We start from the raw sequence: 24,060 nt of genomic DNA, 5'->3' as shown, positions 1-24,060 counted from the left end.
AAAATTCTTTTCAGGTTTCAATGTTTTTATGTTAACAAACTGAAGCTTTATTAGGGGAGGGGCCCTATGAGGGCTCAGTTGGGACAACCAAAGACGATCATGTTCTGTGCGAAGCTGGCCAGGTCCCTGCACAGCTTCTTGTTCTCATCGTCTTGGCATTCGTCTGCTTCAGGCCACAGCTCTACCCAGGTGTCCTTCCCAATGATGTACTTGATGCTGGGGAGGAGGGACACATGGCAGGTCAGGAAGGGGTCCTAGAAGGTGGGGTGGGGCAAATACACGCATGTGCAGGGTGGGCACTCACTTTGATTTCTCTCCCCACAGGTCCGAGGAGAGGCCCCACATGAGGTAGTGTTTCCCCTCCTGCATCTTCAGGGCTGCTCTGCACTTGACGTGGCTGATGAACTTGCGCTCCTGTTCAGGCTGTACCTCGTCGGTGCCTGGAGGGGAGAGAAGGACGCTGAGCTGGGGTGGAGGAGGCAGGAGAAGGGAGGGGAAGGCAGCAAGACAGAAGGCAGCCCAGGGCTGACCTGATTTGATGGTCTGCTTGATGACCATTATGTACTCGTCAAAATCATCCGACAGCTCCTTCCTGAGCAGGCTGGTCTTGTACACTGCGGAAAAGGGGACAGGGGTGGGGGGCGTGTAGGAGGGCCAGCATGGGTCACGGGCAGGCTTGACAGCAGGGCAGCCTACCTGCAAGGTACCTGGGCACATGGCTTCCCAAGCAACCACATGCAGCCACACAGGGTCATATAACCACCATCTCACATAGTCATCCACAGCCATGTGCACAGTTATAGCTGCCCACAACTCATCCCATACACAAGGACAGTTACTCCTGTCCACTGTCACCTAAAAGCACTATCTCCTACACACAGCCACATATGGTCACTCACAACCCCATCTCACACATAGTCACCTACTGCCATGCACAGAATTATAGCCACTCACAATTCATCATATACACAGGGACAGCTCTGCCTATCCACTGTCACCATCTCACACAAGCATAGCTATTTATAGCCACACTCTCACAGACACACACAACCACATCTACTCACAACCACATTTTTTCACACTCTTGCACATACCCAGCCTAGTCATAATCATGATTCCCCAGCAATCATGGCCTCTAGTAACACACACACTAGTCACCCACAACCATAGCCCGAAACACATGAACCTGTGGCCACTCACAGCCAGTCACACACACAACCATGACCACACCTGCCATCACATTGTCTCACCCACACAACCACAGCCACACACACCATCACTCACACACATTCACACTTGTACTTGTGTCTCTCCACCCCCTCCTCACCATAGTCCACTCCTGGCTCGCAGGCTTTGTCCAGCCGGTCTTCTGGGGTGACCTGGTCCTCTGAATGGTGCATGAAACAGCTCTCTGCGGGGTGGGTGGGCAGGGGACATGATCTAAGCTCCACTCCACCATGCGTGTGGTCAGCCCCAGGCCCATCCCTCTTGGTGTCCCCTGGGTGTGGGCTTTTGGGGCTGCTTACATCAACATTGTGGAAAGGGGTGGGGTGTGGGGGAAGGGTATCAAGTGGGCCTGGCCTGCCACTTCCTGGCTCCTGTGCACCCACCCTCAGCACAGCGGCATATTTCACTGTGGCAGAGTTTGCTCAGAAGTCCATCTTCCTTCTCCGGGTGGTAGAACTGGGTACAAGTCTCATCTGTGAGCAGAGGGGGTGGGAGGTGTCAGAGAGCTAAGGCCTCCACCCAAGTCCATGCCTGTGGGGCTCAGGTTCCCAACACCAGTCCCTCAGACCTGGAGATGCCAGGTCCTGAACCCTGGGACTCCCAGGTCCCCAATCTCCAAACCCTGGGACCGCATCTTATAGAACCTTGGGACCCTCAGGCCCGAGGTTGGCTGCTCACCCAGGTTGTAATAGGAGTACACCTTGACTGCCCCTGGCTGGATAAGCCCCACATTAAAGTATTGGTGAACTTTGAAGGAAATACAGTCCTCTTGATCGTGTGAGATCTGGGAAAAGGAGGAGGTAAGTCAGTGGGGTGACATGGGAGAGAGTCTAGCATAAGAAGAAATGGGGGACCAAGGAGGGATCTGCGTGGAGAGTATGGGTGGGGGTGAGGAGTGGCAAAGATTGAGCAGGTCAACAAATCTGTTTTCCTTTTCTCCAAGGCTCATGGCTAGATTACACTTCTCAGCCTCCCTTTCCATTTGGTGTGACCATGAATTTGAATTCTGGCCAATGAATTGCTATCTGTGCCCCTACAAACATCCCATGGTTATCAATACTGCACTGTGTATTTGAAAGCTGCTAAGATAGTAAATCTTAAAAAAATTTTTTTTATTGATTTCAGAGAGGAAGGGCGAAGAAGAGACAGAAACATCAATGATGAGAGAGCATCACTAATTGGCTGCCTCCTGCACACCCCACACGGGGGACTGAGCTCGCAACCTAGGCATGTACCCCTGACTGGAATTGAACCTGGGACCCTTCAGTCCACAGGCTGACACTCTTTCCACTGAGCCAAACTGGCCAGGGCATAAGATAGTAAATCTTAAAAGTTCTCTACACACACACACACACACACACACACACACACACACACACACACACACATTATAACTGTGAGGTGGTATATGTGCTAACTAAACTTACTCATCCCATACACAAGGACAGTTATTCCTGTCCACTGTCACCTGCAAGCACCATCTACATATATCTAATCATTAGATTGTATACCTCAAACTTACACAGTGTTGTATACCAATTATATCGCAATAAAGCCGGGAAAATAAATGAGAAAGAAAAAAGAAAGGAAGAAAGACAGACATGTATGTATATGTGATAGACATGTACTAGTATATTTGGAGGTAATTGCTAACAATTAATGAATCTGGGTAAAGGGTATATGGAACTTTTTATACTGTTCTACAATTTCTCTGTAAAGTTGGAATTATATAAAAAAATTAAAAGTACAAAAATTAAAATGAAAACACTTAAAAAATCCATCTCATGCACAATCAATCCTCTTTTCTTCTAGAAGGAATGGATCAAGTAGAGGACTCTAAGACCAATAGAGAAGGAAAATGCCAGCCACATATGTGTCAAGGTCCCAGTGGAAGCCTTACCTCATTCAGGTAGATGATGAGGGTGTTCTTGTTGGAGAAGGGCTTGTTTTCCAACTCGAACTTCGAGATGTACCTGTCAGTGCCACTGCTCAGCTGGAGGAGGGAAGAGCTTGTGAAAATCCCTTCCTTCCCTCAGCCTCTGCCAGGTCCCACGCTCCTTCCCACTAATCCTAGCCCATGAGCCCAGGATTTTCACACCTGCTTGAGGTCAGCAGTGTCGGGAGCAAAGCCAGTCATCATGGATATATCCAGGATGGACATAATGGCATCATGGTCTCCCAGGTACCTGGATGGGGCAGGGAGAGAGGGTTTGAGCCCCAGGTGGGACAAGGGGGTCTGATCAGTGACTGAGGATTCTGGTTCCCACACAGCAGCACAGAGGATGTCAGATCTTAGGAAACACCCCCACCCCCAAGGGGAATAAAGGAAAGGTGCGTAATGGTTAAGGCGATGAACTGCTCAGCCTCTGAAGCCCAACTCCATGGGTTCACATCCGAGCTCTATGTGACATTTGATGAGTCACTTCACCTCTTCGAGCCTCAGTTCTTCTAGAAAATGAAGACAAGAGTACAGGCAGGTCTCGCTTTGCTTGATTCCATTATCACTGTCTCAGAAATACCAGTCCCTCAGCAACACGGTCTAATTCCAGTACCACAATATATTAATGACAAATCTAATTGCCAGCTCTTCAGTCCACCTATCACTAGGTAAACAAATGAGCATTACAATCAATGACCAATCACATCACTTCTTTCAAAGTCTGTCAGTGATGGGTCACTGAGCACCCATCATTCAGGCACGTGTGTGGCGGTGTCACTTCCTTCTCTCTCGGTAAAAAAACCAACCATGTGAGATTTTACGAAAATGGAGAATTGAAAGGGAATTGCCAGCAAAGATGAAAGTGCAGAACAGAAACGAGAGTGGTAACAGCGGGAGTGAAATTTCAGCAGCACCTAAATGGAGCCAGAGAAGAATCAGCAGATGGTGGGAATGTGGACCTGCTGCCCTTGAAGAGACCATCATGGGGCCAGAGGCACTTAGTGAAGGCAAGGGCATCAACATCAATGAAGAAAGTGGCTGTGGCCAAAAATGATGTCCCGGAGGAAGTGACACTGGCAGGACACTTCACTGTGAAGGAACTCTTAAATACCTGGTGACAACGAAAGCTCAGAGGATTACACGTGGGAAGTTGCCCTAAACTTAGAAGGGAACATGACACTTCACAGCGTCACAGAGCAGATGCTGGCTCCATATCGTAAGTGCTACAGACAAGAAAGGAGGCACTGTTCAAACCACAGGGCTTTGGATAAGTGCTTCACAAAAAATCAAAACCAACTTCAGTCTCAATGTTCTGACCTTTTAAATTACAGCGCACTAAACAAATACTCGTCTCAACTATACTTTTCATTACTCTATACTTTTATAACTGGCAATATGAGAGTTTTCCGTGTTGTGATTAAAAAAAAAAAAAAAAAGTAAGCCAGACCAGTGTGGCTCAACCAGGAAGTCAAAGTTTGATTCCGAGTCAGGGCACAAGCCCTGGTTGAGGGCTCTATTCCCAGTAGAGGGTGTACAGGAGTCAGCCAATCAATTATTCTCATCATTGATGTTTCTATCTCTCTCCCCCTCTCCCTTCCTCCCTGAAAGAAATAAAAATTTAAAAATAATAATAATGTAAAATTCCTGTAACACTTGTAATCTCCCTCGTTGATTATCAATATCACTTTTCACAGTCTCAGCTTATGTGGTCATGGCTAGTCTCACACCACCATGCCATGCTATCTACCTCCTAGAGGGTCAGCACAGCACTACGCACACAACACATTCCCAGAGAGTGGTAGGTACCTCGGATGTTATTTACAGGAAGTCTTGCTAGAGAGAGGGATGAGCGAGATGAACCCCAGTGACCCATCTCTTACCTGGTACAGATGTCGAGGTACATGGTGCGTGTGGCTTCCTGAGGCTTCTTTGCTAGAAACACAGAAGATAGAAGGATGGCGGGCTGGGTACTGATTCAGGAGCTGGGAAGACACTAGAATGGCAGTGGGGGAAGGGTGACAGATAGGGTCTTTATTCCTTCTACCTTCAGGGGCTGGTCGCAGGGTAACACGGAGGCTGAACTTATTGCAAGTGGTTCTGCCTTTGATCTTGGCTTGGTATGATGTCACCACCTGGAGAGATGGGAGGGGAGATGAGGTGTCAGCAAACTTGACTTGGGAAGGAGATGGTCCCTCTGGGGCAGCGGGGCTGAGAGAAGATGGTGAGCAAAGCAGGTGTGGACTCTGGTCCTTACCGACAAGGTGCCTTGTCCTTTCCCTTTAGCTGTTAATGTGAAGTTCTCATTTTCCTTGGTCTGCAGGGAGTGGGGAGAGAAGAGAAGGTGTTGGGAGCCAAGCCTTCCCCCGGCTGCAATGGTCACCAGCCCTCCCTCCTGCCTCCTGCAGACTCTGACTGGCATGGAGGATGAGAGTGAGGAGGGTTTGGCCAAGCATCTGTACCGTTTCTGATCTCAGGAGGCTAGCGGATTCCCAGAGGATGCGGTGTGTGACTGCAGAGCTGCGGCTGGGCAGGTTAATGGACACATCCAGATTCAGATCCTCATGGTCAGGGACATCCCTCTGGTATTGGGCCAAGGCTTGGAACACCATGAAAGTGGCCTAGAACCCATGAGAGAAAAAGAAGGTGATTTGAGAGACTGAGAAAGCAGTCAGAACCTGCTAGGGGATGAAAAGTTTCAGCTTTGAGCTGGGCCACTGAGACTGTGGCCTAAAATGCACCAGAGGGGGTGAGGATAAGAATGGGGGTTGTTATATACTGAGGACATGTTCCAGAACTCTCTCAGTGAGAGAGGCTCAGTCTAGGGCTTGCTGACACTAAGACTGTGCCCTAGAAGGGACCAGAGGGCACAACACTAAGACTGGGAGTCATGAGACACTGAGGACATCTCCTAGAATTCTCCAAGGGACAGAGGCTTACACCAGAGTATGGAGACACTGAGCATGTCTAGATACACAAGAAAGTGCAGGCGTAAGAATGGACGTCTAATATGCCTAGCCCATGGACATTGGCAATAATGTAGTGAACACTTCGGGGTGGGTATGGGCTGGGAGGAGAAGGGAAACGGGGGTGGGGGGAGATATGTGTAATCCTATCAACAATAAAAGTATATTAAAAATAAATACAATTAAAACATGCCAACAGCTGCTACCAAAAAAAAAAAAAAATTAACTGAAGTTCTAGCATCACTGAAAATGTCGTCTAGACCCATCCAGAGAATAGTCTAACAAAGGGGTTTAGAGACACTGAGAATGTATCTAGAGTCCATTTGTTAGTAAATAATAAAATTGGAACCTGGGAACACTGAGCATATAATGTAGAATCTAAAAGTGACACTGAGCCCTGGTCAGGTGGCTCAGTTGGTTGGATCATTATCTCATGCATCAGAAGGTTGCAGATTCCATCCCAGTTCAGGATACATACGGGAAGCAATCCATTGATATTTCTCTCTCACATCAATGTGTTGTTGTTTTTTTCTCTCTCCCTTCCTTTCTCTCTCTCAACCAATAAACATCATTGGATGAGGATGTTTTTAAAAATCTGAGAATACCACCAGAGAGAAAGGGGATCAAACTGAAGCCTGAGGTTGTTAGACTTGAGGTTACTGAAACTATGGACTAGAACCCAGCTGGAAGAGAGCAGACTTTGATAATACTCTAGAAAACTGAGAACATGGTCTAGAACCCACAGTAAGACAAGGTAACACTGGCAGTCTCATGGAACTGAGTGCATGGTCTAAACCCGCCAGAGGGAGAGATGGACTTCATGATTCCCTATAATAATTGAGAATTGGTCTAGAACCCACCAGAGGAACAGGATAAGATGGGAGGCCTGGTGGAACTGGAAACATGGTCTAGAACCCATCAGAGAGAGGCTCACCCCTGAACCTGGGCATTGAGAACGTCATCTGGACACCCGGAGGGAAAGGGAGTCTCAAAATGCAGCTTGAGGCATCCAGAATGTAGTCTAGAATCCATAGACAGATTTATAACAACAACCTGATTTCTCAACTTCATTCCAATCAACTGCCTCTGTTGGTCTCAGCACCTTACCTGGGAGGTCAGTCAGGCCAGAGGAGGTAAGGATGCATTTGCCTGGGGAATGTGGGACCACTTGCCTGGGTGGAGCCATAGCCACCTCCGTAGTATCTCTGCTCATTGAGCCAGCGCACGACAGGAGGTACAGAGTCAAAGTCTTTGAGCAGCAGCAGAGCCAACAGGGCATAGGATGTGGCCTCCACACTGTGGAGCCTTTGGCCAGGCGCCTCCCAGTGGTTCTTATCTACAAGAGAGAACACCAGCCCACCTGCTCACTGCTCTGTCCAGCCTGGAAGTAGTTCAGAAAAAGCTCAGAAAAGAAGACTTGTACGAGACCTCGTCGTGTTCAGGTATCCTGGCCCACATTTGTCGCTTTCAGTCTGCTGGTTCCTGCCTTACTCTCTTCCCTCATCAACCTCACTCTTTCATTTGAATTCTGAACTGCAGCCCCGCTGACCTATGGGAGCAGATTCCCTAAGTTTGCCATGCTCATTCTTACTTCTGAGCCTTTGCATATCCTGTTCTCCCGTCTTGGAGCACCTTTTCCTCCACCTACCCCTGGTTATTCTTATCCACCCGCACAATGCGGCTTCAATGCACCCAAGACAGAGTGAGACCCTTCTTTCTGTCTCTTAAAGCATCCTGTGCTTCTCCTGTCCCCTCACTATGACGCTCTACAGAAATCGATTAACTCATTTCTTTCCTGAAGTGACTCCATGATGGCAGGGGCTGTGCCATATTCACTGTGATGTCCCAAGTGCCTAAGAAAGTACTCATGATAGAGACTGTCTCCAAGAACCATTCCCTTCTCTTCCTGGGCACAGAGTTGGACTACATCTCCCAGAGGCCTTTGCAGGTAGGTCTGGCTACATAATTGAGCTCTGGCTAATGAAATGTGTAGGGCCATTGATGGGGCCCCTTCCATGGCTGGTCTACCTCCCTTGCACAGTCCTCCTGTTTCCCCTTCTGCTTTAAGAGAAGGGATTCTGAGGCCCTGAGGTGGCAGAGCCATGAGAAGATAGAGCCTGGATCCCTGCATCACTGTATAGAGGAGGGCTGTCCACCAACTTGGGACCCCCACACTGCGCTGTTTCTTACACAGCAAGACACCAACTTCTGTGTGTGAAACTACTTCAGTACACACTCAGATATGTTACAGAGGTGAGCATAAACCTGATAAGGTGTCATCATTTGAATCAGTGACTCAGTGCTCACGAGGTGCTATTTATTTTGCTAAAATTCTTATGTCATTCTCTTATCTAGTCCTAATAACCCTTGAAATAATGGTAATGTTATTAATAATACTAAAGGCAATAACAACATCAGTGACAGATCTCTTACTATGTGTTAGACCTTCTACCCACATTGCTCATTTAATCTTCACACCAATCTTGTGATGTCGGTATCATTTCATACACAATGTCCATAGAAGTTAAGTGGATTGTAGAAGATCACACAGTGAGAATGTGACTGAGGGTGATTTGATTTTGAACTTGAATCTGTCTGATGTCAGAGCCCATGTCCTTGCTCCTGTGTCATAGCAAGTACTCAAAAATACTTGTTGAATCATGCAATGGATCTTTTGTGTCACTTACAATGAGGACTTTTCACACCCAGATCCACTCATCCCAGATAAGCTTGGAACCATGCAGCCCCGTTTAAGATGGCCACCCTCAACCCCCAGCCACGTATCTCTCCTTACCCCGCCAGGCTGCCTCTCACCTGTGGCTGCTTTCAGAAATGTGTCGAGGAGAGGGCCCTCCAGCTTGCCCAACTGGGCCAGGGCATAGCCAGCAATGGCCACAGCATATGGTCTCTTCAAGTTCCGGTAGTGTGCTTGAAGGAATTCTCCGGCCTTATTGATGCTGCCCCCAAGGCTCTATGAGAAAAAGATTGGGTACTCTGGTCAGGTGGGCACTGCTGTCCCAGAAAGCTGGCAAGGATCACATAATCACCACTTCCTGGGCACTATGTTTCTGGCTTGGTACATATTTGTCTTGGATCTGTCTATTTTTAAGGGTTCCCCAGACAGTTTAGCCACTGTGCACTGCTCTGTTACTGAGTACCTATCATGCTCCTGGTGCATTCTGTATGCCAATGGTGTGCTAGTCAATCCTATCTAATAAAAGAGTAATATGCCAATTAACTATCACTCCAACACACAAGATGGCTGCCCCCATGTGAACACAAGATGGCCACCACAAGATGGCCAGCAGGGGAGGGCAGTTGGAGGGACCAGGCCTGCAAGGGAGGGCAGTTGGGGGCAATCAAGCCTGCAGGGAAGGGCAGTTAGGGGTGACCAGGCCAGCAGAGGAGGGAAGTTGTGGACGACTGGGCCTGCAGGGAAGGGCAGTTGGGTGGGGGACCCAGGCCTGCAGGGGAGAGCAGTAGGGGGGGACCGGGCCTGCAGGGGAGGGCAGTCGGGGGTGACCAGGCCTTCCAGGGAGGGCAGTTAGTGGTGACCAGGCCTGCAGGGTAGGGCAGTTAGGTGTAATCAGGCTGGCAGGGGAGTAATTAGGCATCAATCAGGCTGGCAGGTGAGTGGTTAGGGCAGTGATGGCGAACCTATGACACGTGTGTCAGCACTGACACTCGTAGCCATTTCTGATGACACGCGGCCGCATGCCAAGGATGAAACATTTGCTGCTCCTGAGGATGAAACATTTGCGACTAGAGTCTTGGAGTTAGTTTTTTCCTCAAAGTGACACACTACCCGAGTTATGCTCAGTTTTTTGGCGAAGTTTGACACACCAAGCTCAAAAGGTTGCCCATCACTGGGTTAGGGGGTGATCAGGCTGGCAGGCAGAAGCAGTTAGGGGCAATCATGAAGGCGGGCAGGTGAGCTGTTGGGAGCCAGCAGTCCTGGATTGTGAGAGGGATGTCCGACTGCCCATTTAGGCCCGATCCTACAGGCAGTCGGACATTCCTCGAGGGGCCCCAGATTGGAGAGGTTGCAGGCTGGGTTGAGGGACACCCACCCCCCTCGTGCACGAATTTCGTGCACTAGGCCTCTAGTATTTAATAACCAGTTGTCTAGTCAGTGCAGGGGTGAGGGTTCTGGGAGCTGGTTTATTGATTGCCAATAACTGTGGTGTAAATACTTCCACCATGGACAATTTCAAGCTACCAGTGTGACAAACCTTAACACAGAGTGGGAAAGAGATGGCCCAAATAAGCACCCAGGGTTAGCACACCACTGGGTCCACCTATTATCTAATCATCTTCATCACTGTAGCTAACACATGTGTCAGTCACATATCCACTCATTTTATCTCAAAATCCTATGAGGTCGGTTTATTTTCATCATCATCCCTACTGCACAGAGGAGAATACTGAGACCCATGAGATGAGGTGCAGAGGCAGATATGCTTTGTAGAGTTTGCTGATTTTTGTAGTGTAAATACATCCATGGCTGATTTCAACCTACCAGCATGGAGTCAATGGCTGTAGAACTGGGAAGAGATTATAAAGTATGTCCACCGTATAGGTACGACAGATACAAATAACCTCAAGTGCATGGATAATGATAAAAGGTAGTAAAATAATTAAGAAGTGATGAATTTTTAGTGTTTATTACCTTTGTTGTTGTTGTTTTTTCTTAATTGATTTGCCTCACCCTGTGTCTTTATATAATGTAGCTTACACGTGTGTTACATCTAGAACTCAGAGAGTCTTAAAAAATACAAAAATTATTATACCCATTTTACACACTGAGTTTCAGTAATGGGATGTCCCTAAAAGCAATGATCTAAATGTAGATCTGTCTGACCCCAGTGCCCTAGAGCTGTCTCTTTTCTATCATAATTTCTTTCAAATCTGCAAGGATTGAAACAAGGTTCCTCTGGCCTTAAAGGTCACAGCCTTTCTCTCCTCCCTCTCTTTTCTGGGGTCCTGAGGAGGGAGAAGCAGCTGGTGAAGTTGGGATCCTGGAGTCCCCCACTTGGAAAGCTAAAGGTCAAACAAACCACTCTCAAAACCCCAGGACTAAGCAGATGCCTCAATTATAGAACCTCCACGATGGCTGTGCCTAGGGAGGAGAGGAGGGGGTGGGGTGGGGCGGAAACACTTACGTTGACCTGTCTCTCGCAAATATCTTTAGCCTCCTGCAGCGCGATGAGAATGAAGGCTGTGAGGGTCACATCTTTCTCCTCAGCATCATTCAAGCCACCCTAGAATGTGGAGCAGGAAGTAAGGATGGGGTCACCTGTGTGCCCCTCATTCCAACCCCCCCCCCCCTGTAGGATCAGCGGGGCAGGGCAGGGCAGGGTGGGTCTCTCCACAGTGTCTCACAGGAGGGCCATACTCTAGAAGTCATTCACTCACTCACTCATTCTGTAAATGTTGCTGGTGTTGTGGGTAAGATGGCTCCAGGCCTTATGGAGCTCCACATCTCATAGGGGAGGCAGGCATGAGCCAACCAGCTCATCAACAGATATATCATTACAAACTGATGAGTGCTGGGCAGTGAAAATGGATAGTGGGGGTGTGTCTATGTTAGGGAAGTTGGAAAGGTGTCCCCGAGAGATGACAGGTGGAGCCACAATCTGAAGAGTGAGTAGGACTCAACTCTCAAAGAGGGCAGTGGGAACATGCCAGGCAGTGGGAACAGCACGTGCAAAGGCCCTGTGCCTGGGAGCAAGGCGCCAAGCAGTACAGATGGAGTGTGGAGAGGGAAGGCTGTGAGGCCGTGGTTCACTCATTTGAGCACACGTCAGCATTACCTGGAGTCAGGGCTTATTAAAACCCCAATTCCTAGGCCCCACCCCCAAAGTTTCTGATTTGTGCGTCTGGGATCCAGCCCAAGAATGTCCATTTCTAACAAACTTGCAGCTGATGCTGATGCTGTTGGCCTGGAGACCAGAGTTTGAGAACCACAATTCTAAGGACTTCCCAAGTTTTTTCCAAAGCAATGGGGGGCTAGGGAACTTTGATTTTGCACTGGACTCTGAGGTCTCTTGTTTTTGCAAAGGAGAAGTGACCATCGTGGCTCCTTTATTTCTCTGTCCATCCCACGCTGGGAATTGGGCAAATGGCAGATGGAGCCTGTCTCCTGTCCATGCTGGGGCACTCAGGCACTCCTCTCCCCCAGCCTGTCCTGAATCCCGGACTCTTACAGTCATTTCTGGTTGTCCCACGGGTGAATCCTCCTGGAAGACTCCATCAGGCCTCTGCTTCTCCAGGATCAGCCACTTGACAGCCCCACAGATGACTTCGGAGTCGATGGCGATGAGGTTGGTGGCCAGAGAGAAGACCTTGACCACGTAGGCTGTCAGCCTGGGGGTGGGCACAGAGGATGAACCAATTGGCTCTGGATCCAGAGACTGCCATCCCAGCCAAACAAGGAGCAGAGAGGGGCGGGCCTGCTAAGGTGTGCCCAGTTTCCCAGGTCCAGGACCCAATGTTGCTTGTAGGCAGTGCTTAGTGACTGCCTCAGCTAGTGGGAACCTTGACTTTGATGGAGGAGGGGTCCAGAGGCACAGGGCAGTGTGGGGGAGGCCAGCCTAGATCACCACAGGCCAGGGCCCAGGCCCTGCTGTGGGTATGCAGGGCCAAGGATGGGCAGGCTCACCAGGTGCTGGACTTCCTGCTCTGGAAGGCCGCAAAAGCGTTGTTGGGTTGTCTGTAGGTCAGTTGCCGCGTGTACCCTGCAAGGAAGAGAAAAGCGTCACTGGGGGAGCGAGGGCTGAGTGGAGGCAGTGGCTGGTGTGGGTATGCCAGGAAACAGAGAGGCTTAGAGAGGGAACAAGGATTCTGTGAAAGGGAAGGTGAGGTTCAGAGAGGAAAGAGAGGGCTCAGGACCAGGAGGAATGTCTGGAGGGGAGAGGAGCTTATTGGGTGGAGGGACTCTGAAAGGGTGCAGGGATCAGAGAGAGGAGGGGTAAGTGCTTCTCAGAGGAGAGGGGGTTCAGAAAGAGAAGGGCTCTCAGGGGGGTTCAGTGGGAGAGGGAACTCCAAGGGACCAGGGCCTCAAAGAGGGGAGAGCAGGAGGTCTCAGAGAAGGGGTGGGGTCTCAAGATGGGGCGGGGCCTCAGAGGAGGAAAGCGCTCAGAGAGGGGCCTCAGAGTTGGGGCCTCCAACAGGGGAAGGGGACATACCCTGCTTGATGAGTTCCAGGGCCTCCTGCCGCTTGTCAAGGCCAAACTTGTCCCACTGCTCGGTGTGGTCCAGGTAGTGCACCGCGATGACCGTGGGCGTCATGTGGATCATGTTCTGCTCTCCGCAGCCCCCGGGTGTCACAATGAGGTGCCCCAGCCGCTGTCCATCGATGGCGTCCTCTGCCATCTGGGCCACTGGGGTCCCTGCAGCCAGGAGGAAGGATGGCGTTCAGGCAAGGAGACCCACTGTGGGGTGAAGAGGGCCGGGGCTGCGCCAGACTTCCCAGGCTTCAACCAGCCAGGGCCAAAGAGTCAGGGAGTCAGGGCCAGCTGGCGGCTGGAGGCATGTGACTGCGGGGGGTCAGGGCGGTTGTCCCCGGGTCCTCATGCTCCACCAGTGGTAACATAATTCCAGGACCAATGGTCATGAATACGTCTATCATGCTTAATGCCATTTGCCAAGCTCCCTTCTAAGAGAACACTATATAGTATCTCATTTAATTTTCCCAACAACCCTTCGAAACAGGTACCACCATTTGCCTTCATCACAGATCAGGAAACCAAGAGTCTCTATCCCAAACCCAAGAGCTCAGAGGTTGCAAGGTGCTTTGCTAGCTCCTTCCTGTGCCTTCTGGTCCCAGTCCTCTATCCTGGGCAATTAGTTCCAGAATTCTGTTCTTGAACTCTACCATTTCTCATTTAAGCTTCTTTACCAGCAGAAGCTAAGAACTGCCTGGAGCCTTCTGCGAACACACCAAGAAGGGGCGGTTCTAGCACACGAGGAGAGAGGCGCCATGGTTCAATATTCCCGGAAGTCGATGGAACAGGGCACCTTCTTCGGGGTCATGGCTCCCACACCTTCCCGGGCCCCATGGGTAGGACCAAGGGCATCTCACCCTGCAGGAGGATCTTGGTTTCCGACTCTGTGTCAGGGACTTGGTCACTGAGGTCTGCAGCCTCGACCTCCACTCGCTGCACACCGTCTGTGGTGGAATGGGAGACACCCTTGGCACCAGCCTCCTTTCACCAGACCCTGCACACCACCCAGGCCTCACCCCCACTCCTGCGCTGACTCACTCTGGCCCAGGCGCTGTGGATCCAGTGTCTCAACGGCCACAGTTTTGTTCATTCTGATTCCTTCAGGCTGGACAGTGTTGAGGGAAGGGGGAGTTGGGTGAATAAAGGACAGACAGAGACACAGCTGGTCAGCAGGGCACTGTTCTGGGGATTACTGTAGCCTAGATGGCATCTGCCAGTCTTAGCTGTGTGACTGGGAGCCAGTTACTTAACCCCTCTGTGTCTCAGCTTCCTTCCTTTTAGGGAGGAGGCAATACAAACATCTACCTCCTACTGTGGTATGATTTAATAACAATATTGTCAACTAATAATAATAAAACAACAAAGCCTTCAGAAATCTTGCTATGTGCCTAGAAGCTTTCTTTATTCTGGTTAACTCGTTTAATCTTTATAATAAGGTACCACTATTATCATCCCCATTTTAAAGGTGGGATAACTGGCCCTGGTCAGTATGGTTCAGCTGGTTGGCCATTGTCCTATACACAGAAATATTGCCGGTTTGATTCCAGATCAGGGCGCATGCCCAGTTTTCGGGCTTGATCCCCGGTAGAGGGCATGCAGGAGGCAGCTGATGGATGTAGGTCTCTCACATTAATGTTTCTCTCTCTCTCTCTCTCTCTCTCTCTCTCTCTCTCTCTCTCTCTCCCTCTCTCTCCTTCTCCTTTGCTCTCTCTCTCTCTCTCTCTCTCTCTCTCTCTCTCTCTCTCTCAAACTCAACAAAACGTCTTAAAACAAAACAAAACACACAAACTTATAATGAAGGGGCCAGAGCCACACAGCCAGTAGAATAGAACTGGAATATGTGCCTGGTAGTCTGGCTCTAGGTCTGTTTTCAACCCAGTGCCTCTCAATGGGTTAAATAAAATAAAAATAAAATAGAAATTTAAAAATTAAATTAAACTAAAAAATAAAATGCAATAAGTAATTTAAAATAAGTGAAATAAAATAAATACAAAAGTAAACACATTAAATTAAAATTTTAATTAATTAATTAATACTTGTTTTAATCCCTACCTGAGGATATTTTTATTGATTTTTAGAGAGAGAGGAAAGGAGAGAAAGAGAGATATTGATGTGAGAGAGAAACTTTGGTTGCCTCTGGTATGCACCCTGACTGGGGATAGAACTTGCAACCTGGGTATCTGCCCTGATTGGAATCGAACACACAAACCTTCGGTGCATGAGATGACGCTCTAGCTACATGGGCCAGGGCTAAAATTAATTTTTTAAACAAATGATTTAAATAAATCATAAAATAAAAGACTGTGCTTAAGTACTTAGCAGTGTATGGGGCTATCTTAATTAGCATCAAACACCCAACTCAAGTTCTCAGATGTCTTCAGATAAGCCTTTACTGCGGATAAACCTTTTTGCCTTCCAGAACCCATTCTCCTTTCACCTGGTAATAAATCCCAGATTTTTCTTTGCAGACTGAATTTCTTCCCAAGGTGTGCTGGTAAATATTTAAATCCAGCTGTCCAGGAAGAAAAAATCCTGATTTTCAGGGCTACCAATTTCCTTGGTGTAAATATCCCCACCGTGATGGATTTCAAGCTACCAGAGTTAATGAATACAGAATTGCGAAGAGCTGTCCACACAGGTTTCTGCACTATGTGGTTTTTCTTTCCCATCAGTGCCTATGCTGGGCCATATTGGGACCCAAAGCAAAAGAAAAAATGTGTGCCCCTAAATATACACTGAGTGGCCAGATTATTATGACCACCCCATCAGTACTTCGTTGGGCCACATTTTGTCTTCAATACTGCGGCGATTCTTCTTGGCATTGACTCCATGAGATGTTGAAAGGTGATGCGAGGAATCTGACACCATGCCTGATGAAGAGCACTGTCCAGTTCTGTGAGATTTGATGGTTGTGGAACCGGCTGCCTGATGGCTCTCTTAATTTCATCCCACAGATGCTCAATTGGATTGAGATCTGGTGATTGTGGGGGCCACCTAAGCGAGGTAAAGTCTCTCTCATGTTCTTGAAACCACTCCTGCACAATATGAGCACTGTGGCATTGTCTTATTGGAAGAAGCCATCTCCATTGGGATACGCCATCAACATGATAGGATGAACTTGATCAGCAACAATACTTAGGTATGTTGTGCTATTCAGACGTTGTTCCACACTAATTAAAGGGCCCAAGTCATGCCAGGAAAACATGCCCCAAACCATAACACTGCCCCCACCAGCTTGAAGGGTTGTACTCATGCATGTGGGGTGCATGCTTTCATGCTGTTTCTGCCAAATTCTCACTCTGCCATCTGCATGATGCAACTGGAAACGTGATTCATCAGACCACATGACTTTTTTCCAATGCTCGACTATCCAATCCTTGTGTTCTTCTGCGAATTGGAGACGCTTTATCTTGGTAACTGCAGACAGCAAAAGTGTTCGAACAGGCCTTCGGCTTCCATATCCCATATGATGCAGTGTACGGCTAATTTGCCTACAAAAGTCAGGTGGTCATAATAATCTGGCCACTCAGTGTACACTTTAATGTATTTTTAAATGGTAATATTATTCCAGAACATTGAAGTAATTGAAAAAAAAAGAAAAGAAATTTGCATCCCTTAAAGCCAGAAATGAAAAAGTATAACAAATTCTGATTTGGGTGTGAATAAAACATTTCAACATAAAATCACACTGTTAGTTTTAACATATTTGTATTTCACTGGTTCCAGGCTTTTCTCAACTACTTTAACAATTTGAGGGAAAATTGATCATTAAAATAAAATCCACAGGCACGTCTGTGGGGGCACTCACTGTTCCTTCTACTTCGCGCTCCAAAATGGCTTTGCTAGACACTGTCAGTTTCTGTCTCTATTTAAAACTTTGATATTTTGTTCATCATAGATATTTTTGGCATTAATTTTGATTTCTTAAACAATTGCATTAAAATATTAGTGATCTGATGCTATAAATGCAGCTGCTGAGCACAGACACAAGGCCCCACAGTCCTCACTGTGAGGGCCGAGTCTGGGGAGAGAAGAAATTCTTCAGCTCAAGTCCGCGTGTCCTAGTGGTGACCTTGCACAAACTACTATCTCCTCTGTACCTGTTTCTGTGTAAAATGAATTGCACCATGTCTCAGGCATCTTCTATACAGGTAGAAACTACCACGCCCTGGGTCTAGCCCTTCTGAGATGTATTATTTCTTCAGAAAATGATTGGCCAGTACAACCATTCTGAGACTGAGGCCAAGCATCTGGCAGACATGTTTAGATTCATCTATTAACATGGCAGGTATTTATTGATCACCTACTTTGTGCAAGAAATGTGAGAGCTGAGGTTTTTGCCTTCAGAGAGCCAACATCTTGGTGGCTGGATCAGGTCTTTCTAACTGAGACAGTGCTTTACATAAATCTAGCTGTAAATTACATAATTGCATGTGTACCCATTTGTGCTGAGTGCAGTTTTGTAAAACTGCTCAAGTTCTAAGTCATAAGATGGGAGTAAAGTGAGGAGAGAGAGAACAATATGGTTCTACACATCTTCACGTCAATGTCTGTGAGGTGCTGCACATTGGTTAGCTGGGTGCTGGCGGGAGATGGTGAAGCAGAGAGTGGCATTGAAAGGTCATGGCCACGTCAAAAGGTCATGGCCACATTTCTTAGCATCTTGTTAACTCACTCATCCTTGTCTGAACTGGACTCTGCTTTCTCACATAAGAACAGTTTTCCCACCCAGCACTAGAAGAATATTAAATCCTGTCAGCATTACGAGGTTTTTATTGGATGCCAAATATCTTCATATAAACCGAACACATGGATCAATTTTAAAATAGAGAGAATCCCCAAGTGAAAATAGAAGAAGAAAAAAGGAAACCAGGAATGTTAGAATTCAAAGGTGCCCCCCGATCCAGGTCAAAAGGCTGAGTGCCCTAATGAGGCACGAACATCAGCTACCTCTCACCTGGGCGCACCCCACCCTCCAACTGTCCTCTCAGCCTCCAGAGGGTGTGGGAGCACTTGGCTCCTCCCAGGTCCCACTTCTCCAAAGCTGCATGGGCCACTGCATGGCCAGCATGCTCCTGACCTGGGAACTTCTTCCCCTCTCCCCCTCCCACCTCTAATTAAAACAGATGTGAAGACTGGCTGAGTTGCCTGCAAAGAGCTCTTTAACCAGTCAGCTTCCCAGATGCCAGGTGGGTCCTGGCCTGGAGAGAGCATGTAAGCCTCATAAATGTTATTAAAGTATTTTACTTTAAAATTATAAAAATAAGTAAATAAATAAAATATTAATGATCTTGTTTATGATCTTGTTTTGCTTTAAAATATTAGAAAAGATGAAAAAAGCATTTTATTAATGATTCTATCTGTTATTATATTTGAAAGTGTTCCAAACTGTGAGTAAAAGTAGGAATGTAACAGTTAATATATATTGTGAGGCAAAAAGTCTCAGGTAATGGAACATTTGAGATCTTTTTCCCCAGCACATGTCGTGAATTTGGCTCAAATAAGTTCATAAAAATTCAACAACAAGAAAATCACAGGTAAAAACAGAACTTTCCCATGTGGTCGCTGTAACTCAGTGTTTGAGCCTCTACCTATGAATCAGTAGGTCAGGGTTTCATTTTAGGTCTGTGTTGCAGGCTGGATCCCCAGTAGAGTTTGTGCAAGAGGCAGCCAATTAATTATTCTCTTTCATCAATGTTTCTAACTCTCTCTCCCTCTTCCTCCCTTTCTGTGAAATCAATAAAAAAAATATTTAAAAAAGTAGAACTTTCTTATATTCTAGCATCATATATTATTGCTTTATAAAATTTGGTTGTGAAATATATTTCCCCCAAATTTTTAAAGTCAAGGAGATTAAAAATGGTGGTGGAGTAAGTGGATGCTGCACAGACACGCTCCCAGAACCAAATTGGAATTACAAGTATAATACAGAAAAACTTCCTGAGTAATCAACAAAAGAATTGCTAGAGAGAATCCTGATAACCGAGGACAGAAAGTGGAGACTGCATAGAGACTAGTAGGAGGGGCAGAGGTGCAAAAGGGCTGGCTGTGTTCCTACAGAAAGCAACTGAAGTTCCAGAGAAATATCTCAACTCTGGGGGGTGGCCACTGAGAACTCTGGAGTCTAATCCCCAAGCTGTGCTGCCAAAAAGAGAGCACCAGAACTAAGAAGAGGAGCCACACAACATCGGGCTGTGAAAAGCAGTGGTTTTGCTATCTGCCGGGGAGAGGTGGCTGAAATGCAGGCACCCTTGTAAAGGGGCAACACACAAAATTGCCTGTGGAGCCACTCACCTTGTGCTTCAGCAGAGGGAGGGCAGAGTGGACTGGAGCTATGAGAGCAGAAGCTAGGATTGGGGGCACTGGGATTAGAGGCCAGAAGGCAGATACCCTGATTTCCTGTGCAGAATTGTTCCCTCACACTGCAGAGATCTTCTTTCTCACGCAGACATTTGCCATACAGCCAGCCTTGCCTGGAGGGAAGACAGTTGACCCACCCTATTAGAAAACACCATACCCCAATGTGTGGAGTTTCTGAGGTCCATTAAGAGGCTGAGAATAACAAGTAGCCTATAGGTAGAAGCAATTGCCCCACCCTGTTGGGAAAAACACTCACCATGCCTGTAGACGATTGCCTGAAGGCCAGTGAAGACAGAATCCTATCAGTCTGTTGGCAGTAGTAGTCTATGGAGGCTTTGAGTATTTGCCTGATCTAATTAGTTAGAAACAGCTTTTGACACTGTACTGCAGTAAAGATTGGGAGGCATAGCAAATCTATCTAATACATAGTCACAAACCCAAACAGCCAGCCAAAATGAGGACACAGAGAAACAACACCCAAATGAAAGAACAAGAGAATTCTCCAGAAGAAGAGATAAATGAAATGGAGATAAGAAATTTATTTGATACAGAACTGGATAGTTCAGAAAATCAATGGTAAAGATGCTCAACAGCATAAGAGAAGACATAGTAACTATGAAAACAGAAATAAAGAATGACATAGCACAAATAAAGGACACATTGGAAGGCATATACAGCAGATTAGGGGAAGCTGAGAATCACATCAGTGAATTAGACGACAGGTTAGAAAAAAATCATTCAGTCAGAGAGCCAAATAGAAAAAAAAACAAAAACAGGAGGACAACATAAGGAAGCTGTGGGACAATGTGAAACATAACAATATTTGAGTAGCAGGTGTGCCAGAAGAGGCAGAAAGGGAAAAAGGGATAGAGAATGTCTTTGAGGAAATAATGCAGAAAAATTCCCTACCTAGTAAAGAAAAAAGTCACACAATTCAGGAGGCACAGAGAGTCCCAAGCAAGAATAACCCAAACAGTCCCATACCCAGACACAACATAATTAAAATGCCAAAAATTAAAGTCGAAGAGAGAATCTTAAAGGCAGCAAGAGAAAAACAAACTGTTACCTACAAAAGAGTTTCCATAAGGCTGACACCTGATTTGTCATCAGAAACTCTACAGACCAGAAGAAAATGGCATGAAGTACTCAAGGTAATGAAAAGGAAGAACCTGAAACCAAGATTACTATAGCCAGTAAGGCTATCAGTGAAAATAGACATTGAAATAAAGAGCTTCCCAGATAAAAACATGGCCAGAGGAGTTCATCAACACCAAGCCAGCATTACAAGAAATGCTAAAGGGACTGCTGTAATGAGAAGAAGAAACAGAGAGAGAAACCTAGCCATACAGAATTAAAATGGCAATAAATAAATACCTATCAATAATGACCTTAAGTGTAAATGGATTAAATGCTCCAATCAAAAGACATAGGGTAGCTGAATGGATACAAAAACATTACCCAACTATATGCTATTTACAAGAGACTTACTTCAGAACAAAAGACTCACACAGGATGAGTGTGAAATGAGGAAAAATTTTTTCCATGCAAATGGAAAAGAAAAAAAAAAGCTGGGGTAGCAAAACTCATATCTGACAAAATAGACTTCAAAATGAAGGCCATCACAAGAGACAACAAAAGTCACTACATAATATATAAAAAATATATATCCTAAATATATTTTAAAAAATTTTAGAGGACTTTAAGGGAGAGATAAAAAACAATATAGTCATCGTATGGGGACTTTAACAGCCCACTGATGTCACTGGAGAGATCTTCCAGAAAAAAAATTAACAAGAAAACAGTGACTCTAAAGGACATACTGGATCAGTATATTTAATTGACATGTATAGACTATTTCACCGCTAATTGGCAAAATATACATTCTTCTCAAGTGCACATGAATCATTCACAAAGATAGACCACATGTTAGGACACAAAACAAGTCTTACAAGTTCAAGAAGATTGAAATAATATAAAGCATCTTCTAAGATCACAGTGGAATGAAATTAGAATTCAGCTACAGTAAAATCCCCCAATTGCATTCAAACTCATGGAGGTTCAATAGCATGTTATTAAACAATAAATCAGTTACCAATGAGATAGAAAAAGAAATAAAAAACTTCCTGGAAACAAATGAAATTGAACACACAACAACCCGAAATCTCTGGTACACAGCAAAAGCACTCCTGACAGGAAAGTTGATAACACTGCAGGCATACCTCAAAAAACAAAAAAAAATCCTATATAATAAAGAGGTAATATGCAAATTGATGGTCACATCCTCACACAAGATGGATGCCCCCATGTGGTCACAAGAAGGCCACCACAAGAAGGCCGGCAGGGGAGGGCAGTTAGGGGCGACCAGGTCAGCAGTGGAGGTGGAGGACAGTTGGGGAGGACCAGGCCTGCAGGGGAGGGCAGTTAGGGGCAACCAGGCCAGCGGGGGAGGGCAGTTGGGGACAATCAGGCTGGCAGGGGCACAGTTAGTCATCGATCAGGCTGGCAGGGGAGTGGTTAGGGGATGATCAGGCTGGCAGGCAGAAGCGGTTAGGGGCAATCGGGCAGACAGGCAGGAAAGCTGTTGGGAGCCAGCAGTCCCAGATTGTGAGAGGGATGTCTGACTGTCGATCCCTATGAGATCAGGCCTAAACCGGCAGTTGGACATCCCCCAAAGGGTCCCAGATTGGAGAGGGTGCAGGCTGGGCTGAGGGACACCCCAACACCCCAGTGCACAAATACTCCAGAAATTTATATGGAACCAAAAAAGACCCCGAATAGCTGCAGCAATCTTGACAAAGAAGAACAAAGTTGGAGGAATCACAGTACCAGATTTCAAGTTATACTATGAAGTCACCTTAATCAAAACAGCCTGGTACTGGCACAAGAACAGGTATACAGACCAATGGATCAAAACGTAGACCCCAGAAATCGACCTAAGCCATTATGCTCAATTAATATTTGACAAAGGAGCAAGAGCATACAATGGAGTCAAGACAGTCTCTTTAATAAATGGTGTTGGGCAAATTGGACAGATACATGCAAAAAAATGAAACTAGATCACCAACTTACACCATACACAAAAATGAACTCAAAATGGATAAAAGACTTAAATGTATGTTGGTACACCATAAAAATCCTAGAAGAAACCCTAGGCAGAAAAATCTCAGAGATCTCATACAACAATATGTCTATGGATACATGTGCTAGGGCAAAGGAAGCTAAGGAGAAAATAAACAAATGGGACTACATAAAAATAAAAAGCTTCAGCACAGCTAAAGAATCCATCAACAAAATGTAAAGGAAGCCCATTGTATGAGAACATATTTGGCAATGATATAGATGATAAAGGGTTAATGAAAATATATAAGGAACTCATACAACTTAACAAAATGAAGACAAACACTCCAATTAAAAAATGAGTAAATGATCTAAATAGACACTTTTCCAAAGTGGACATACAGATGACCAAGAGACATATGAAAAAATGTTCAAAGTCACCAATAATCAGAGAGATGCAAATTAAAACAACAATGAGGCATCACCTGAAATGTGTCAGAATAGCTACCATCAACAAATCAACCAATGACAGGTGCTGGCCAGGATGTGGAGAAAAGGGAACCCTAGTACACTGCTGGTGGGAATGCAGACTGGTGCAGCCATTATGAAAAACAGTATAGAGTTTCCTTAAAAAAATTAAATATGGAACTGACATTTGACCCAATGATCCCATTTCTAGGAATGTACCCTAAGAGACCCAAAACACGAATCAGAAAGAATGTATGCACCCCCATGTTCATAGCAGCACAATTTACAATAGTTAAGATCTGGAAACTGCCCAAGTGCCCATCAGTAGATGAGTGGATAAAAAAGCTGTGGTACATTTACACCATGGAATACTATGCAGCAGTAACAAAGAAGAATCTCTTAACCTTTGAGACAGCATGGAGGGACCTGGAGAGTATCATGTTAAGTGAAATAAGTCAGTCAGAAAAATACAAGTATCACATGATGTCACTCATATGTGGAATCTAAGTAACAAAATCAACTGATGAACAGAGGGGATCCAGAGATTGGAAGCATGGACGAGAATGTGGAGTCTTGGAGGAAAGGTGTGGGAGGGTGGGTGGGTGGGAGGTAACCTATCAAAGACCTTGTATGCATATATGCATGGCCCATGGACACAGACAGTGGGGTGGTGATGTCCTGGGGCAGGGCATGGGGGCGGTCGGGATGTGGTCAATGGGCCAAAAAAGGAGACATATGTAACACTTTCAACAATAAGGAATTACTATTTTTTTTAAAGCTGGAGTACATTTATACCATGGAATACTATGCAACATTAAAA

General features: G+C 46.3%; 1 protein-coding gene across 1 annotated transcript in view; it reads right to left on the bottom strand.

Moving 5' to 3' along the window:
* Nucleotides 1–74: 74 nt before the first annotated feature.
* The window catches only part of LOC307100729 (complement C3-like), a gene marked incomplete at both ends in the record, with an annotated part of 43,695 nt that continues 19,709 nt past the window's right edge, over nt 75–24,060 (bottom strand). Inside the window, 20 exons of the mRNA XM_079773282.1 lie at nt 75–216; nt 305–440; nt 531–614; nt 1,328–1,411; nt 1,611–1,700; nt 1,906–2,011; nt 3,128–3,220; nt 3,326–3,413; nt 5,047–5,098; nt 5,211–5,298; nt 5,421–5,480; nt 5,626–5,784; nt 7,302–7,465; nt 8,944–9,100; nt 11,292–11,390; nt 12,336–12,495; nt 12,791–12,866; nt 13,317–13,520; nt 14,213–14,299; nt 14,394–14,460. Of these exons, the coding sequence (XP_079629408.1) occupies nt 75–216; nt 305–440; nt 531–614; nt 1,328–1,411; nt 1,611–1,700; nt 1,906–2,011; nt 3,128–3,220; nt 3,326–3,413; nt 5,047–5,098; nt 5,211–5,298; nt 5,421–5,480; nt 5,626–5,784; nt 7,302–7,465; nt 8,944–9,100; nt 11,292–11,390; nt 12,336–12,495; nt 12,791–12,866; nt 13,317–13,520; nt 14,213–14,299; nt 14,394–14,460 (2,196 nt within the window). The remainder of the gene's footprint in view (nt 217–304; nt 441–530; nt 615–1,327; nt 1,412–1,610; nt 1,701–1,905; nt 2,012–3,127; nt 3,221–3,325; nt 3,414–5,046; nt 5,099–5,210; nt 5,299–5,420; nt 5,481–5,625; nt 5,785–7,301; nt 7,466–8,943; nt 9,101–11,291; nt 11,391–12,335; nt 12,496–12,790; nt 12,867–13,316; nt 13,521–14,212; nt 14,300–14,393; nt 14,461–24,060) is intronic.

This window comes from Cnephaeus nilssonii (assembly GCF_951640355.1).
Source record: "Cnephaeus nilssonii genome assembly, chromosome: 5".
Taxonomy (NCBI): Eukaryota; Metazoa; Chordata; class Mammalia; order Chiroptera; family Vespertilionidae; genus Cnephaeus; species Cnephaeus nilssonii.
This window is presented reverse-complemented; position numbering and strand designations above follow the sequence as displayed.